This window comes from Mustela erminea, chromosome 10 (assembly GCF_009829155.1).
Source record: "Mustela erminea isolate mMusErm1 chromosome 10, mMusErm1.Pri, whole genome shotgun sequence".
In the NCBI taxonomy this organism is placed as follows: Eukaryota; Metazoa; Chordata; class Mammalia; order Carnivora; family Mustelidae; genus Mustela; species Mustela erminea.
The window spans coordinates 106,005,811-106,021,874 of NC_045623.1; the positions used below are offsets into that span (position 1 = coordinate 106,005,811).

Sequence of the window (16,064 nt, forward strand, 5' to 3'; positions counted from 1 at the left end):
ACAACAAAAATGGTGAAAATAGCCAATTTTATGTCTCATATATTTGATTAAAAGTAAAAAACAAAAAACATAAAAGAAAAAAACTCAGCCGGGGGCCAGATCTGGCCTGTGGGTTGCTGCTCACGGACATCTGCAGGGTCCTGCCACGGGACCCCCACCCTTTGCCACATGAAATCTACCCAGTCCTCATTTCTGCGTCTCCCTGGCATCGCGGTGTCTTGCTCTAAAACTGGGACTGTGTTTCTGGGTTCCTTAGCAGGCCGCCCACCTTCCTCTGGACACGTGCTTAGCAAGGAACATGGTGCTCCCAGTGGTGCACCCACTGGGGACACCCGGGGGACTTGTGGTCTCCCTAGTGTAGGTCAGCACACATGTTCCTCTGTAGCTCAGGATGGCCCTGGATTCCCTGTGGTTCCAACCCCGCTGGCTCGGACCGGGCAGGCAGCCAGCTAAAGAAAAAGACGTGGCCATTCTTCATCTGAACTGTGGCAAGGTGGGCCCCTCCTCCCTGACGTATTGATTTTTTTGGACACTAACTGTAGGATTTAATGCGAAAATTCTGCTTGCTCCTTCGCTCAATCCTTTTCACCTGCCAGGACCTCTGAGAACCCCGAATCTGTCATGTATTGTAGCTGCTGTCCTCCTAGCTTTGTGTCATCAAGAAATGACTTCTAGTATCTTCATACGAGTCACTGTCTATGTGATGGAGACGGGGCAGAGGCCGGAGCCAGCAGGGCGGCCGCTGGGTCGTTCATCAATACTCTTTGGGTGCAAGGCATCCGTTGGGGACAAAAATTGCCTAAGCTGGATGCTTACCACCCAGTCACTTCTCTGGATCTTTCTCACAAGGACATCACGCACGGGGTAGCGAATGCCATTTGGAAATGAAGTCACACACCACCACCCCCCACCCCAGCAAAAGGGGAAGAGATGATTCAGACATAGTGATTTTGGGTGAACCACACGGGCTCTGGGGCTCTGACCTTCTATGCTAAGTGCTTGCCACCAATCCGGTGGCTAAAGGCAAAGCAATTTCCTGAACCTTAAAGACTCCTTTCCCCTGACCGTCCAGAGCTAGAGCCTCAAAACAAGGGCGAGGCGCTCTGCAGCCGGCTGCTGTCATGAGAGGAAAAAGGGATAAAAGCGCAAATGAAATACATGTAGATTTTGACAGAAGCAAAGCTTTTCCTTTGGAAACTTGACTGGGCAATCACAGCAAACGAGGTCTCAGATGAGTGCACTTATTAATTTTTAAATGCAACCTTCCTGAGAGTAAGCAGGGCAGCCGGGAGGACAGCTCCGCGGGCACATGTCCAGGGCTCTCAGAGCAGACGTCACTGCCCTCCCTTCCCAGAGAATCACTCTGCTGCCCAGAAGTGCGCCCAGCCTGGGGGTGCGCAGGCCCTTCCCCGACAGACGCTGGGGGCACCTGCTCACAGCGGGCAGAGAGGAGCCCCGGCGAGCGCACCAGGCTGGCGAGCACAGGCTGAACGACAGCTAGAAACGACCGCAAGGGGAAATGGGCCGGGGGCGGGGGGGGGGGGGATGGCGGGGGCTGGGTATTCGCAGACTCTGCTTTCTAAAGACCCCAGCAGATGCGGGCTGAAGTTGCAGATCCCGTGGGGTATTCTGCCCGAGCAGCTTAGAAAGACGCGCAGCTGTGTACTTGGGAGAAGAGGAGCCCCTGGACTTCCCTGGCTAGTGGGGGACTGGGTGCTATGCAGGTGAGGAACCCGAGATTCTGGGCCTTTTGGGGATCACAGACGCCCTAAGGCACCCAGCTGCGGAGGGCAGGCACCGGATTTGGCATCTTTTAATGCTGCTGTGGCTCCCCTCACCCTTCCTGCTGACCCAGAGGGCCACGGCACCCTTGAGCGGCGGCACGAGGGAGGCTGCAGCGGCCACTGTGAGCGCCGGCCCGGTGGTCCACGGGGCGGACTCAACCAGGTGCCCACCGTGGCCAGCCTCTGCTGGGACCTGCAGCCTACGGGAGCCCCGTCTTACCTCATCAGTGATCTGGCCTCCGAAGGTCACCCATGTTCCTGGAAGGAAACACATGGGCTCAAGTCAGAGAACCTCTCCAGGGAGCTTGCCATCCTACCCCCACACCCAGGGTGCTCCGCCCTCAGGCTGCAGGGCCTGGGGGACAGCCACAGGCCACCATGCCACTCGCTCTGCAGTGAGCCCGTCCTCAGCACGTGGGCACACTAGGCCTTCAGGGCAAGGGCAAGTCTCCCTCTCTTGGGGACACCAAACCGGGGGACAGGAAGTGCCCGGAACAGGCAAAGGACTGCAGGTCTTTGAAATGCTTGTTGGGGCTCAAGCCGATGGGCTCCTACTCTGGTGACCTGCCCCAGGGAGCAGGCCGAGAGATGCCCCCCTGAAACCGGGCCAGTCTGACAGCCACGCCCTTGTGCTTGCTGGGTGGCACGTGTGTGTGCGTGTGTGTGTGCGTGTGTCTGTGTTCAGGGGTGTGTCGGGAGCATACTGTGGGTACCAGAGAGGGGGAGGGACAGTGTATTCTGGGAACAAAGCTCACATCTGGGGAAAGCCTAGATAAAAGGGCACAAGCCATCTGCCCTCTATGAGGACTCAGTCTTGCAAGGAGAGAAGATGCTCTCCGGGCACACCTGGGGCCAGGGGCCTTCTCTGATTTTCTGGTGTGAGGCAGGGTCTGTGCGTGCACACGCCCCCTGGTACTCCCCTCGCCTCCCCTATCCCTCTCCTGAGGCACCCCCCAACCTCCTGGTTGCTGTGGAAACTGAGCCTCACCATCCCCCTAATCCTGGCTCCCAACCCTGCCCCCAGGGCTGGCCCCTTCAGCCCTCCCAAAGCCCCGGCCTCCCTGGATGGCACTGGATCAAGGGAGCCCCCACACTCACCGAGCCCCAGGCAGGAGACCCGCAGGCCCGACTTGCCCAAGTTCCTAGAAAACAAACTTGGTGTGAGTTCTCAGTGACAGGGACAGGACCTGTAGCCAAGCACAGCCCCGCCCCCTCTGCTGTTCCCAAAGCCCAACCCCCAGCTCGAACCCCCCCTTCAGTCCATCTATCTTTTGAGACTCTGAAGGCAAGGGGTCCTCTGGAGAGAGGCCTGTGGCTCACTGGCCTTTAGGCATAAAGAGCCAACTGTCCGTCCCCCCGCCTGCCATACCCACGCCAGAGCATGGCCACATGGCCAGGCCACGCTGTGGCCCACCACAGTGGGGCCGGGAGAGCCACCTCGAAAGAAATCAGGGGAATGGGCTGATTGAGGCCTGGTGGTACCCGGTCGTCACGGGCCTGCGGAGGTACCTGCCGGATGAAGATCCCAGGGTCCACGTGAAGGGGCCACAGGCATCACTAATGTCCTTAGGAGGTCACGGAGGGTGGCCATGCTCTGCTGAGGACTGTCCTGGCCTGTTTGTCCTGGCACAGGCTGGCTGGGGGCCCGCAGGAGCAGCCACAGGCCGGAAGGTCTTCAAGCATCACGTCCTCCATCTCCCACTGCTCTGTGGGTCAGGGGCCTTCCTTTTCCCCACATTCCCATTTTATACAAGAGCACCCTGGACCTGCCCAGGAGCCAAAGGGCCAGGAGCCCACTGGCCAGGAGTCCACTGGCCAGAAGTCCACGATGGCGCACCCCTTTCCCCATTACGGTGGATGCAGGATGTGAGCTGCTCACATGGTGAGGTCCATGGGCAGGGCGGGAGTCCACTCCCCTCGGGGCACCTCCGCGGCCAGCATCCCGGTCCTGGGACCAGCCCGGGGTGCAACACCCAGCCAGGCAGTGGAAAGTCAGAGAGTTGTGACGGACTCAGAGGGTGAACCCCAGCCTCCTTCCCTGAGGGCTTCAGCGTTTCCCTGTGTCCTCAGTTTCTCTACCGAAACCCAGCCCCCTCGGACCCTCCGAAGCCTTGGTTTCCTGCTTCCCAGACCCCAGGACCCTGCCCATGTCACAGGTGGTCACAAGGGGTGGGGAGGGGAGGTAATAAACTTGTAAACGGTTTGAGTCACCAAATTTAAAATAGTTCTAGAAGGCCCAGGTCTCTTCTCAAATTTCCCATTGAAACCGGCCCAGCTGCCAGCCCGCTGTTCCTGCAGGGAGCCGTGGAATTTTCCCGATGCGAGTTCAGAACAGCTGCTGGTACCTGGCAGGGAGGGCAGCCGCTCGAGCAGAGGCTCTGAAGCCACAGCTGAAACGCTGGGTGCGTGATGTCACCTGCTGCCCCTGTACCCCTCTGCAGAACAGGCTCCCGGGGCCGGCCACAAGGGTGACACGAGGTAACAGGTGACCGGGTGACACAGGACGCTGACCCTGCCTTGTCCTCACGCGAGAAGCAACAGACAAATCAAAGAGCTTTGCAAAGCTACCGAGTTAAAAAAACGGAAGCCTCCCCTGTTCTTCTCCCCTAAAAACCAGCGAAATAATCTGATGGTGCTTTCAGCCCACGGCTCGTATGATCCGACCCAGGGCAACTTGAGTTTGCGGCTGCCGGAAAGGAAGGCAATCCGTTATCATGTTGTAAGCGCGCACAGTGCTATCGCCTCTCTACAAGCCTGTGGGAACATACTCAGAACATTCCTGGTTTAGTTTCCGATTTGCCACGAGAGAGTTAAAATCCACCATGCACAAAATGTAAGGGCTGAGCAGTCGAAGACATGACTTAAAGCTTTTCTGATGAACTTCGAATCACACTTGAATTGATGTTGCGTCTAAGCAGAAAGTTAATTTTTGTTTTGTTGTCTATACATAAACCGGAATTAAAAAGTTGTGTTTTTTTATACAAGGAAGAAAGGCGCCACCATGTCATCTATAGACCGTGCATCGGGCCAGGCCTGCTCAACAGTGCAGGTGATGCTCCCCGCCCCCCCCGCCCCCCCCCCCCCCCCCCCCCCCCCCGTTAGCTAGAAAGTAGCTGTGGCTGAAAATCAGAGCCTTGCTTGCAAGCTGCCTGGAAGAAACAAGGGATCCAAGATTCTGATCAGTAGTTCCTCACTGCTCGGGGTCACAGCCCCTTTGAGAAACCGATAAAGGCTGTAGACCCATTCCCTGGAAATGTGCAGGACACGAAGACCACTGGACCCTGTGTGCAATGCCTGGGCGCTCTCAGGGCCTCGGGCCGCTGGTCTCCGTAAATGCAGGTGCTGGAAGGGAGGCTGAGCTCCCGACTCGACAAAACTCCCACTAGTGACCATGGGAAGGAGTTTCCTGGCCAGGCTCTGCGGAAGGCTACGTCTTAGGTACATCCTCCTGAAAGTCCCTTTCACCAGTGTGGAACCAGATGCGTGCGCGCGCTGAGTGTTCGGGGTGGGATTGGGGGTGATGAGTGGCTTTAGCAACAGACAGATGAGAGCATAGAACTGAGCTCGCCTGGGTCTGTAGCTGAAAGGGGCGCCTGGCACCCCTTGCCCATCAGAATGGGCCAGGACCCAGGGCATTCAGCTCTCCAGCTGCTTCCCCGCCCACTGCCCACGGGAGTAATTTAACAAAACTAGGGCAGCGCGTGATGCTGTAATTACCCCGCTCAAGTTGTCTCCCCGATAAAATGATGGTATTAGTTCTGCCATCCGCTGGCAGTCCTCGGGAGAAGGAATGAGAAGGGACAGGGTATCTCCAGGCAAAATGCTTTATAAATACGGCTGCTCTGTGGGGGTGGGGAGCGCCGCCAAGTCCGCCTCTTCTGGACGGGGGCTGGAGACACGCTGCCCCTTGAAACTCCCAAGACTTGAACATCGAACATCGTCTCCTACAGTTTTCTCCCCAAATTCGGTCGACCTAATGACAAAGCAGTTGGCTAACTCTCTAAACCCAAGCGATGCTGGCCTCCACGGATTGGCCTCGTGTCTCTCCTGCCATCTGAAAAAATGCTAAGGAGGACTCATGGGTTTAACCTTTGCCGGAGGACAGCCCCGATGCCCAGGATATCAGCCACCAGGTGCCCTCACCCCTTGACACTGCACCGCGGACCCCAAGAATTACTGACCCTTTAAAAAGAGTCCAAGGCCATTAAATTCAGCCACGTGGTGGAGGACAACACGTTGAGCCAGTGACAGAGCAACGAGGTCCTAATGAGTGGGTGGGACGAGTGTGGGAGATGGGGTGTTTGCGGGGCGGCTGTTAAAATGGGGCGTGGTGGCCCGTTGACAGGTCCGTCCCGCTCCCAGTCTCCAGGCTCCCTACGACAGGCCCGGGCTTCTAGGTCTTCTGGCTCAGATGGTAGCGGCCAGCAGGGTCTCGGGGGGTGTTTGCTGGGAAACTGGGGGGGTGAGAAGCCCTCGCATGGGCGCCAGGCCCTTGGGGCGGAATGTTGGCCCCTCCCCTTATCCACAGGACTTAGCATTGCGCTTTTCCCACACCGAGTGAGCCCCTCTTGGGCCCCCCAGCGAGAATGTGGCACTCTGGCCACCCACCATTAGTTCCCTCAACACCAAAGGGCGTGGCTGGAGGCACCTGCTGGCCAGCTTCCTAAGGAGGCGGTTGGAGTGGGGGTAACGAGCAGTCAGGTCCCCTGCGGCCCCCATCTGCATCCTAGCTGTGGCCCCGGGACGGTCACTACGGAGCACCCCGTGGGGCGGGCACCCGATGATAAGGCAGGCAGCCTGTACTCACATGGGCGCGCCGTGGTTGGGATTCCGGCTCCCACTCCAGCCTCCGTGAAACCACACTTCCTGTATGAAGCCGCCTTCCTCCCCCACACTGTCGAGCAAAGCTCGCGGGGCACACACAAGGGCAGATGGGGCCCCCCAGTTAGGGAGCACTGAGGCTGGGATCTGAACCCAGCGCCTCACGCTGCAACCCCCAGCCTAAGGAGCGTCTCCCCTTACCGTCCGTCTCACCCTCCTGGCCTCTTGCACAAACAAGTGCACCCACACGCACACGTTTGTGCAAATGCATGCACACACGCGCCCACGAGCAAACACACACAGACACACACACGCACGCACTGTTATCTCCAGCACCCAGGCTCTTCAAGATTTACTCCTGAACGGGCCGTAGGATCCTCGGCCGGAAATCATGTTAATACCCCGACTTTCCATTACGCGGCACTTCAGGTTTTTTTAGAAACGGCCTCACTTACATTAGCTCCGTTAACGATCCCGGGATTGACTTAAAAATAGCAGCAGGTAACAGGTATCTAACCTGAAATACAGTGTTTACTCTCAGCTTTGGATCCCCACTTAACACAGGACACAAGCTAGCAGGGCTTCTAGACGAGAGAAGTCCATTCTGGAGCGTCCTCAAACCCAAGCTTTTCCTCCAGAGGCTCATACAAGAGAATCAAATACCCCCGAGGACCCAAGGAAGGCGGGGGTACGGGCAGAGAGGCAGAAGGACTCCGAGTTTTCCCCAAATTCCCCACCACGCTGCCCGGGACTCCACACGGTTCTTTCACGTGTGGTCCGACTTCGGGCACTGGTTTGGGGAGGTATAAGCTCTACCTCTGGGTGTCGGAGTGAGCCTCTCAATACTTTCCGAGCTGGCCGCACCGCCAGCTAGAAACCCAGACGCTGTCCTCAGATACAGCTAGAATCTTCCGTGACTCCTTCTGAGCCTGTGTGACTCTCTGGGTCCAGCTGACGCGGACTGTTTGCTCTAAGAACATCATTTCCCAGGAGCATCCTTCTAGAAAGGGTGAAGGGCTGAGAAAGGCCAGACCCCCCAAGACAGCTGCCCTATGCGCCTGCCCCCAGGGGTCTTTTGTACAAAGCTGGGACTGTCCTCTTCCAGCCGGGGGCACCTGCTACGCATCTGAGCAAGGCCCGGGGTGGGGTGAGGGGTGCATGCGGGGAGCAGGAGGACGGTCCCTGCCGCTGACACCCTCGGCACATACAAGCCGCGGCGAGGGAGGCTGGAGCCTGCTGGTGGACAGAGCCCAGGCAGAGGCACATGGGACAGCCGGGGCTCAGTCACCAGCAGGGACGTCCCGATGCTGCTCTGTGCCCTGCGGAGTCATAGTCCTGCCCGTGGAGGAGCCCGGGCTGGGGGTCTAGCTCAGGTCTGGCAGGGAAAATTAATTTCATCACATGGGTCACTCAATGCTCTCTGAGTATCAAACCAATGCCTGTCGTGATACCCTTACTGCAAAGACCACCCACGGGGCATCTTCTGGGGTCCTGTGTGCCCCGGGGAAGGCAAGGGAGGCAGGAGGCCTGTGGCCAGTGCCGGGGGTTCCCAGGAAGAGAAAGCATCCCAGGGTCCTCCGTGGGTGGCTTGGTTATTATTACCAATACCCACCCCCCAAGCCCCATCAAAGGAAACAAACGGGCAGAAGGAAGAGAAGCCATCAAGCACCTTCCTGTCCCCCTGCAACCCCCTCACCCTGCGGTAGTGAAGAAAGAAACTTGGGGCTAACCCGAGCCCTGACGGCATTTCTCACCCAGTCCAAGCAGCGGTAGGAGCCCCCCAAGCTCGCCCGGCCTCTCAGGATGCCAAGTGCCCACATCTGACCACGGATTTGCAGATTTTCCTGGCCCTCTCGGAGGCGGGTGATGGGGGGCAGCCTGAACCCCTGAAGCCCCCCGGGGCCCCGTACCGATATTTCATCCCCGGCTGTTTCACGCTGGCGTCACCGGCGCACGGGAGGCTCTGCGTGGACAGATGTCCCAGGCTCCGGGCCACCATGGCCACGGCGCGGAAGCGGCCACGGGAGCCCAGGCTGGGGCTGCTGGCCGCTGGCCGGCTCAGACGCTCCTCGGTGCCCCGGCCCTTGAGGCTGTGCTCCGAGCACACAAAGGACACCTGCATGCCGATGCCGGGCGCCCGCTCCAGGCCGCGTCCCCTCCTTCCAGGCCTCCAGAAGCCCTCCTTCTCCCAGGACAAGACTTTATCTCAGAAAGCCAGGAAGCTGCGAGGCGTTCCTTTAGGGGTGAGGATCTCCCAAAGCAACGACAGAAAAACCTGGCGCGGTGTCCGAGGGAAGGGAATCAAATGTCCAGAATCCTGCTAGCAAAGACCTCATCGGAGGGCACCCGGCAATCCAGGTGGGGAGGGGGGAGCCATTTCCTCTCCCCTCACGTCTTTCTCTGGCTCGGCGGGTCCTTCCCCTGCCCTCACCCTGGCGTGGCTCCGGCTGTCCGAGCCCCCAGCCCGGCAGCGTCCCGGCGTTCCGGCGTTCGGCCCGGCCGGGCTGCCAGTTACTCCCGACCTCCGCGTGACATCGCTGTCCTCCGAGGGAGAAGGGAGGGCGCCTCCCGACAGGGTGAGAGCCTGGGGCCGAGCAGGCTGCTGCCGAGGGTGGGGTCGGGGGGGGGGACTGGGGAGCAGCTGCTTTTCCAGGCTTCCCAGAGCCCAACTCCTGGCTCTGCGCACCCCGGGCTGTCGGGGCTCCCACCGAGTCAATTAGGTGACCGGTGAGAAGTGCAGGAGCCATCCAGCGATTCATTATTAATGACACGGGATGCACAGCCGTCCGCCCTGGGCTGATCCCCGGGAGGCTGGCTCCGGCTGCTCCAGGCTGACAGCCGGGACTCATCAGACAGGCGACAGGCGGCCGCGGCCAACTCTAGCGGCTTGCGGCTCGCACCCAGCGATGTGGGGCTTCCACTAGGTTTCAGCACAAGCAGAAGCCGAATCACCCGGAATGTGGTGAACAGATCGCTCTGTCTAGAGGGTGTAACGCAGACAGCCCGAGGGGAGAAAGCTGGGGGTCGTGAGCCAGAGACCAGAGACGTTCTAGCACTCCTGTCCTTAGCTCCCGGCACCCACGCGGTAAATACTTCTGGAGCGGAGGCGTGAATGAACGAATGAGGAAAGACACCTTCCCCTGCTGCCCCGTCCTCCTTGTCCACACTCATGGGCTCAGGCTAAAGCTGGGGGCAAGGCTCTCCTCCTGGAACAAAGCTCATGGGGTGTCTTCAAACCCCCAGGAGATGCCCCCAGTGGCAGGAGGGGCTGGCTTTGGCCCGGACCCCGAGTGTGCCGCCCTTGCCCCGCAAGGTGAGCCCTGGCCAAAGCTCCTCTTCAGCTTCTTTCTTGCCACGAGGGAGGGGCAGAGAGAGAGGAAGAGAGCAGGTGGTGGGGTCTTGTTCAGGTTCTGCAGCGAGTTTGCTGTGTGATCACAGGCAGGCGGCTTGCCCTCTCTGGGCCTCCGCTGACGAAACGAGGGGCATGGTCCAAGAAGATGCTCTCTCTCCCAGCTTGGACCCACAGGGCCGTTCTGCACCAGCTGGCGGTCCACCCTCTACTCTGACAGGACCCAGAGAAGAATCCACCCAAAGATGTTCAGGACGGAGGGCGCCCGAACTTGCTCTCAGCCCTGGCCCTGCCTTTTTGACACGGATGTTGAGAATGAAATCTTGTTCCTCTCCTGGCCTCTCTGCTCCTGAGCTGCGCAGCCCAGGGCACGTGACTTCCTCTCCAGGCCTCAGTGTTCTCTGTGTCTGACGTAGATCACGGAGCGTGGTCAGATCACAAACGGCGCGGACTCCCGTGATCCCGCAGCGTGAAGGATTTTTGGAGGTGGGAGTCAGTACAGGCCGGCTCTACCCCCACGTCTTCATCGGTAACTGTGCCCCTTCGGACCTCCCTGGGCCTGCCATAGCAGCAGGAGACACCTCCTGACTACGATACCCGGACCCAGGTACAGAGCTGGGGGCCTTTGCCAAGGGCGCCCTGGCAGGTCACAGACACCACCTTCAGATGCCACTGGGGGCGCCTCAGGACCCAGAGGCCCAGCTCTGCCTTCTACATTTACCTGCCCACATAAGCACAGGCCTGCCCGGACCTCCCTGCCCCTCTCGAGTAGTAGGGGCCGGAAGGTGGAAGGGCAGCCTGTAGTGCTGACCCTACTCAGCAGCTGAGCCCTTCCCTGAGTTGGGCTCTGGCCTTTAGGAAGCCCACAGGCCTGCCAAAGAGGCTGCAGAGGACAGAGACTGCCTCCACTCCTTCCGGGGCTCATGAGCTAATGGTCTAGGGCAAGGTCGCTCAGCTGTCTGACCCGGATGCTGGGGGGGTGGTGGGGGGGGACTTGCTACAGTTGTAGATTCCTAGGTCTCATGCTGACCTACAGACTCAGCAACTGTGGGGCTGGGTCTGGGAAGCTTGTTTTTTTTTATCAAGAGCTTCTAGTGGGGCTATGCACCTGCTCTAGCGGAGGTGGAAGTCTCCTGCTTCATTCTTCCTTAGATATTTCATTTCTCTGTGCTCTGGCAAACGATCAGATCTGGCATCTTACTACTCCCCAGGGCTTCCTCAGACAGCGTGCCTTAAGCAGCTCCAGGTTAAGTAAGACTCACAGAGACTTAGTCGCCACAATGTGTCAAACATCATCTTCACCGTTCAACCCAGCAATTCCACTCCTAGGTATGTGCCCAGAGAACTGAAAACATAAGCCTACACAAAAATCTCAAACACGAACGTCCAGAGCAGTATTATTCATCACAGCCCTGAAGTGATACAACCAAAACATCCATCCAATGATGATGGAAAAACAAAATATGGTCCATCTACACAACAGCATGTTATTAGCCATACGAAGGAAAAAAATAAGCAACACGTGCTCTGACGTGGACGGACCTTGAAAATGTTACGCTAAGTGAGACAAGCCTGTCACAGAAGACGACATGTTATAGGATTCTGTTTGCATGAAGTGTTCAGAAGAGGCAAATCCATTTAGACAGTAAGTAGCTTTGAGGTTGAGTGGGGTGTTGGGGAGGGATGACTCATGCGGGTGTAGGGCTTCCTTTTGGAGAGATTAAAATGTTCTAAAATTGATTGTGCTGACTTTCGTACAACTCTATGAACATACTAAAATCATGGAATTGTACACTTGAAGCATCTGTACGGTATATGAACTACATCTCAATAAAACTGTTGCAAAAAAAAAAAGTCATCTGCTTCAAAAGCCCCTGGGCCATACTCTCGTACTTGCCCGTGAGAGCGCCCTTCCTGTTTCTCTGGCTTGGAAGTCCTCCTCGTGCTCTGATAATATGTGCAGGGTGAAGCCAGTCCCCCAAGCACCAGTAACCTTTCCCTCCTCCAGATGCCACCGACTACGTTCTACCCAGCGACACACCATGGTGCGAGGAACCAGTTGCTGGTTCCTGGTGGCAAGGAGCACCCCTCCCAGACGCTGGTGGGACTGAGCAGGGTCCTGCGCTAGTGCTCGCTCCACCCCATTGTTACGTCTCACGGAAACGACGGATGTGAATATTGACGTCAGAACTCCCCGGGGAAATCCAAAGAGATGCTGTTCTCAGCAGAGAACTGTCACGTGGAGAAGACGGGCAGGGTGTGTTTAAAGGCTAACCAGAGTCTGTAACTTTTCACTTGCCTAAAACAGGGTTCACGACTTGCCACACTCATCGGCGGCCACAGGAATTAGACGAGAGTGGAAAAGCTGGAAGCTTTATCCCTTGAACCAAACTGGCCATGATGAAAAGTCATCCCGAAAGGGCCGCTCTTTCGGACGGTTTAGGGGAGGAGGGTGAATTCCAGACCTGCGCTGGTCGACTTGAGATGGGCTTTGAGCAGAAGCATTGAGTGTGGCTGGTGGATTTTGACACATAACAGTTTTCTGGGTTTTCAGCCTCTCTAGTAGCTGCTGTTGTTACAACAAAACAGCTAGTTCCAGCTGCGACTCCTCAGAGACAAGCCCACCCCAATTTAAAGCTCTTCTCTTTGTCCGCAGAATGCTGCTACAGAGAACTTGGAAGAGAAGCTTCCGGCCCAGTCATCCGGGAGGGCAGGAGAGACAGGAAAGCTTTGGCCCAGCCAGGCCGGTTCCTCCGAGATGGGGACAGGCTCATGTGGGAGGCGACGGGCACTCTCCCATCCACAGCAAGGCCCCTGGAAGGCTCGAGGCCGGGAGTAGAAGTTGTAAAAATGACTTTTAAGAGCTCAGACTACAGTCTTCACTCCAGAGGGAAGACGAGGGGCGCCTGGGTGGCTCAGTGGGTTAAGCGCCCCACTCCTGGCTTCTGCTCGGGTCCTGATCTCACGGTCCATGAGATCGAACCCCACATCAGGCTCCAGGCTAAGGATGGAGTCTGCTTGAGATTCTCTCTCCCTCTTCCTCTGCCCCTCCCGCTCATGCTTGCTCGCTCTCTAAAATAAGACAAATAAATCTAAAGAAAAAAAAAAGTGAAGATGAGCGGCTGCGCCCGCAGCGGCCGGGGCGCCTCCCCTGCATCAGCAAGGCTGCCTGAATGGAGCATGTTTTGCCTCCAAAGGTGACTTCCTGTCGCAGGGGAGGGGGGTGGATGCTGATGAGTTGGGGGCTTCTCAAGAAAGAAGAGTGAATAGGAGGTCCTGCCCCTGAATTTCTAAGCAAAGGGTGGCAGACTGGTGGCCTTCTGGAGGAGGTGTCGTCTGGTAGGTAAGAGCTGAAGACCTCCTGGGGGCTCCCTTCAGGATGTCACACCCCAGTCACGTCCAGCGCTACCGGCCCCAGAGCGGGGAAAGGCCAACCAGCGGCCAATCACAACTTTCCTCCTTTTAGTTCTTAGTTGGCACCTGGGACGGGGCAGCTGTGCTGGCCCAGAGTAAGCGCTTCTGGCACCTTCCGGAGCACCTCTGGGCCAGCGACTCACACGGAAACTGTGCTCCCGCTGCAAGCTGCGTCCCACCGCACCCCGCCAGGTGGATGCCGTGATGGTCCACTCACACTCGAGGAAACTGAGGTACAGAGAGATGGAGTACGGAAGGCTGACGTGGGGTCCGCCCTCATTCACAGAGGCAGCAGCCTGGGAGCGGAGCAGTGTGTTGGGGTCCCCGCCCGCAGAGGAGCTCCTGCTCTCCGACCCTCGGATTAAAGGGTGATTAAAGGACCAGGGGTCCGCCCGGGGTGCTGCCTGGGGCTGTGTATGGCTTTGATTGGGCTGTGCTGACCCCTGCCTTTCCAGATGGACAGCACAGAACCAACCACCCTGGTCCCCATCCTTGCCCAAGGAGAAGAGCCTCTTGGGGGTGGGTTCCCCCCAAATATTGGGGTGGAGGCCTAGGGATCCACACTGCTCACAGACGTGGCCCCTGATTCCTGAGGCCAGGCTGACCGGGGAAACCCCTGTTACAGAGAACCCACCAGTGGGGGCATTAGATCGCCGCAGCCCCTTCTGCCCCATGAAGGGGGGCCGCTCTGCTGACGCTGTGGTCCTGGTCAGCCCTCCACGGAGACCCACGAGACACCCCACGCCTGCTGTCCTCCCAGCCCCGGTTCCTGTCAGGGCAGCTCTTCCCGAACGACTGGCTGGTCTCCGCCTAACCAAGCTCCTTCCTGTTTCCTCCTTTCTTCCTTCCACACCTGCTCCTTGTCCACACGGGACATGGGCTACACCTCCCAGTGCGACTGCCTCCAAGACCACACTTCTCTCCCACCGGCGGCCACGCCTGGAGCTCCGAGCGACGTCACTGCCTTACACAGCCCTCCGGACAATTCCGTGAGGAAGTGCACACGGGCTCCGCTTTCCAGAGGGGGAAACGGAGACACAGAGAGGCCAGGTGACACCGAAGGTCATCAGGCACCACAGGGAGCCGGACTTTCTCCCAGGGCACTGACCCTCGCTCGGGAAGCTCAAGCAGTGGAGTGAGCCCTTGGCACCTACTGTGGGTGGAAATACGTCCCCAAGAAGACATGCTGAGTCCTGACTCATCTATCTGTGACTGTGAACTTACTTGAAAGGAGGGTCTTTGTAGATGATATCAGGTTACGGTGGGGTCTCACTGGAGTAGAGGGCCCTAAATCCCATGACTGGTGTCCTTATAAGCAGAGAGATTTGGGGACAGACAGGCATAGAGGGAAAAGAGCCATGTGGAGCTGGAGGCAGAGGCTGCGGCAGCCCGTCTGTGAGCCGAGGGGTGCCAGGGCTGGCTGGCAGCCCCCAGAAGCAGGATGAGACAGGCAGGGAACGCTCCTACCCTAGAGCTCTCGGAGGGAACGGGGCCCCTTTACCTGGATTGCAGACTTTGGGCCTCCAGAGCTGTGACAGATTCTGTGTCTGTTGTTTCAAGCCCCCCCTCCCCATTTGTGGTACTTTGTTGTGGCAGTTTCAGGAAACCAATATGGGACCTTTCACAAGGGGGACTCATCCCCACTTAGCCTCTGAGACTGGTCCACACACCGTCCCCCTCTGGTCTCTGCTTGTTCTCCTTCACCGGTCCTGTCCCCCCGTCCTCGGAGACACACCTGTCGTCCTGCCTACCTATCCGCTGCCCGTCTGTCCTTGGAGACACAGCTGGATTCTCAGCTCTTCCAGGAGGCCCTCTCTGATGCCTCAGCCGTAAGGGATCCCCTGTGAACAACCCAGAGGCTAGGCAGAGTCTGCTCGGTGAACCTGGCCACAAACCAAATGCTGTCTGGTGGTCGAGCGGGCTTGTGGTGAGAGCCCATGGTCTATGGTCAGAACTCGCAGGCACACAGGCGGGCTCCCCCACCAGAAGCGGATGACCAAGCCTCCCTGCCCAGGGTTCCCCCAGCCTCCCTGTCTGGGCTGCCTTAGAGGCGCAGATGCTGCCTCCAGTCCTGTTGTCAAGGAAGCAGCGGGGATGAGACACACTTTATCGGGGAATATTCTGGAAAGGGGGTTAGGGCCACGCCCATTCAACACCATCCACCCCATACCTATGGAGACTTGGCATGTTCTTGGTGCTGCGAACAAGGCTCTGCTCTGAGGGGCTGCAGGTAAGAGGGCCAGCAGGGGACAGAACAGTGGGACTGAGGATGGTCTGGGACACATTTGTTCGACCAGGCGCTTGGGAAAGTCTCTCTGAGGACCAGGGGACGTGATAGAGGGGGAGGGAGCCGGCCATGAGAAAATCGGGGGGACCAGACCTTGCAAGGGCCCTGAGGAGGGAACGAGCTTGGCAACTTCCAGACCTAGAAGGACGGAGCCTCCTGAGTGGGGGGAGACGGTCTCAGCCAAAATCAGAGCAGGGAAAGTCCACGCGCCCTCAAGGGGATTTGGGATCCATTCCTGGCACCCTGAGGGGGCCAGGGAGGAGCAGAACCGAACCAAGGGGTGTCACTTGGGTCTGGGGCCTCTAGCCAGTCTGCTGGGAAAGCTGCTGCCTCCTCTGAGGCCACATCTCCGGACCCCCGCCCATAGCTGACCCCCAGGGTGGGTGCGGGGAGGGGAGCTCACGCAGGC

At 58.3% G+C, this 16,064-nt stretch overlaps 1 protein-coding gene across 9 annotated transcripts in view; it reads right to left on the reverse strand.

The window, feature by feature from the left end:
* KCNAB2 (potassium voltage-gated channel subfamily A regulatory beta subunit 2) overlaps positions 1-16,064 on the reverse strand; it is an 82,445-nt gene that overhangs the window by 22,749 nt on the left and 43,632 nt on the right. For 8 of the 9 annotated variants that reach the window (XM_032303803.1, XM_032303802.1, XM_032303804.1 and 5 more), the window contains 2 exons: positions 2,883-2,926; positions 2,005-2,042 (listed from right to left, as the gene is read on the reverse strand). In XM_032303803.1, coding sequence (XP_032159694.1) covers positions 2,005-2,042; positions 2,883-2,926 — 82 coding nt within the window. Of the gene's footprint in view, positions 1-2,004; positions 2,043-2,882; positions 2,927-8,515; positions 8,743-16,064 lie in introns of those variants that run through there. The other variant, XM_032303808.1, reaches the window with a different exon arrangement.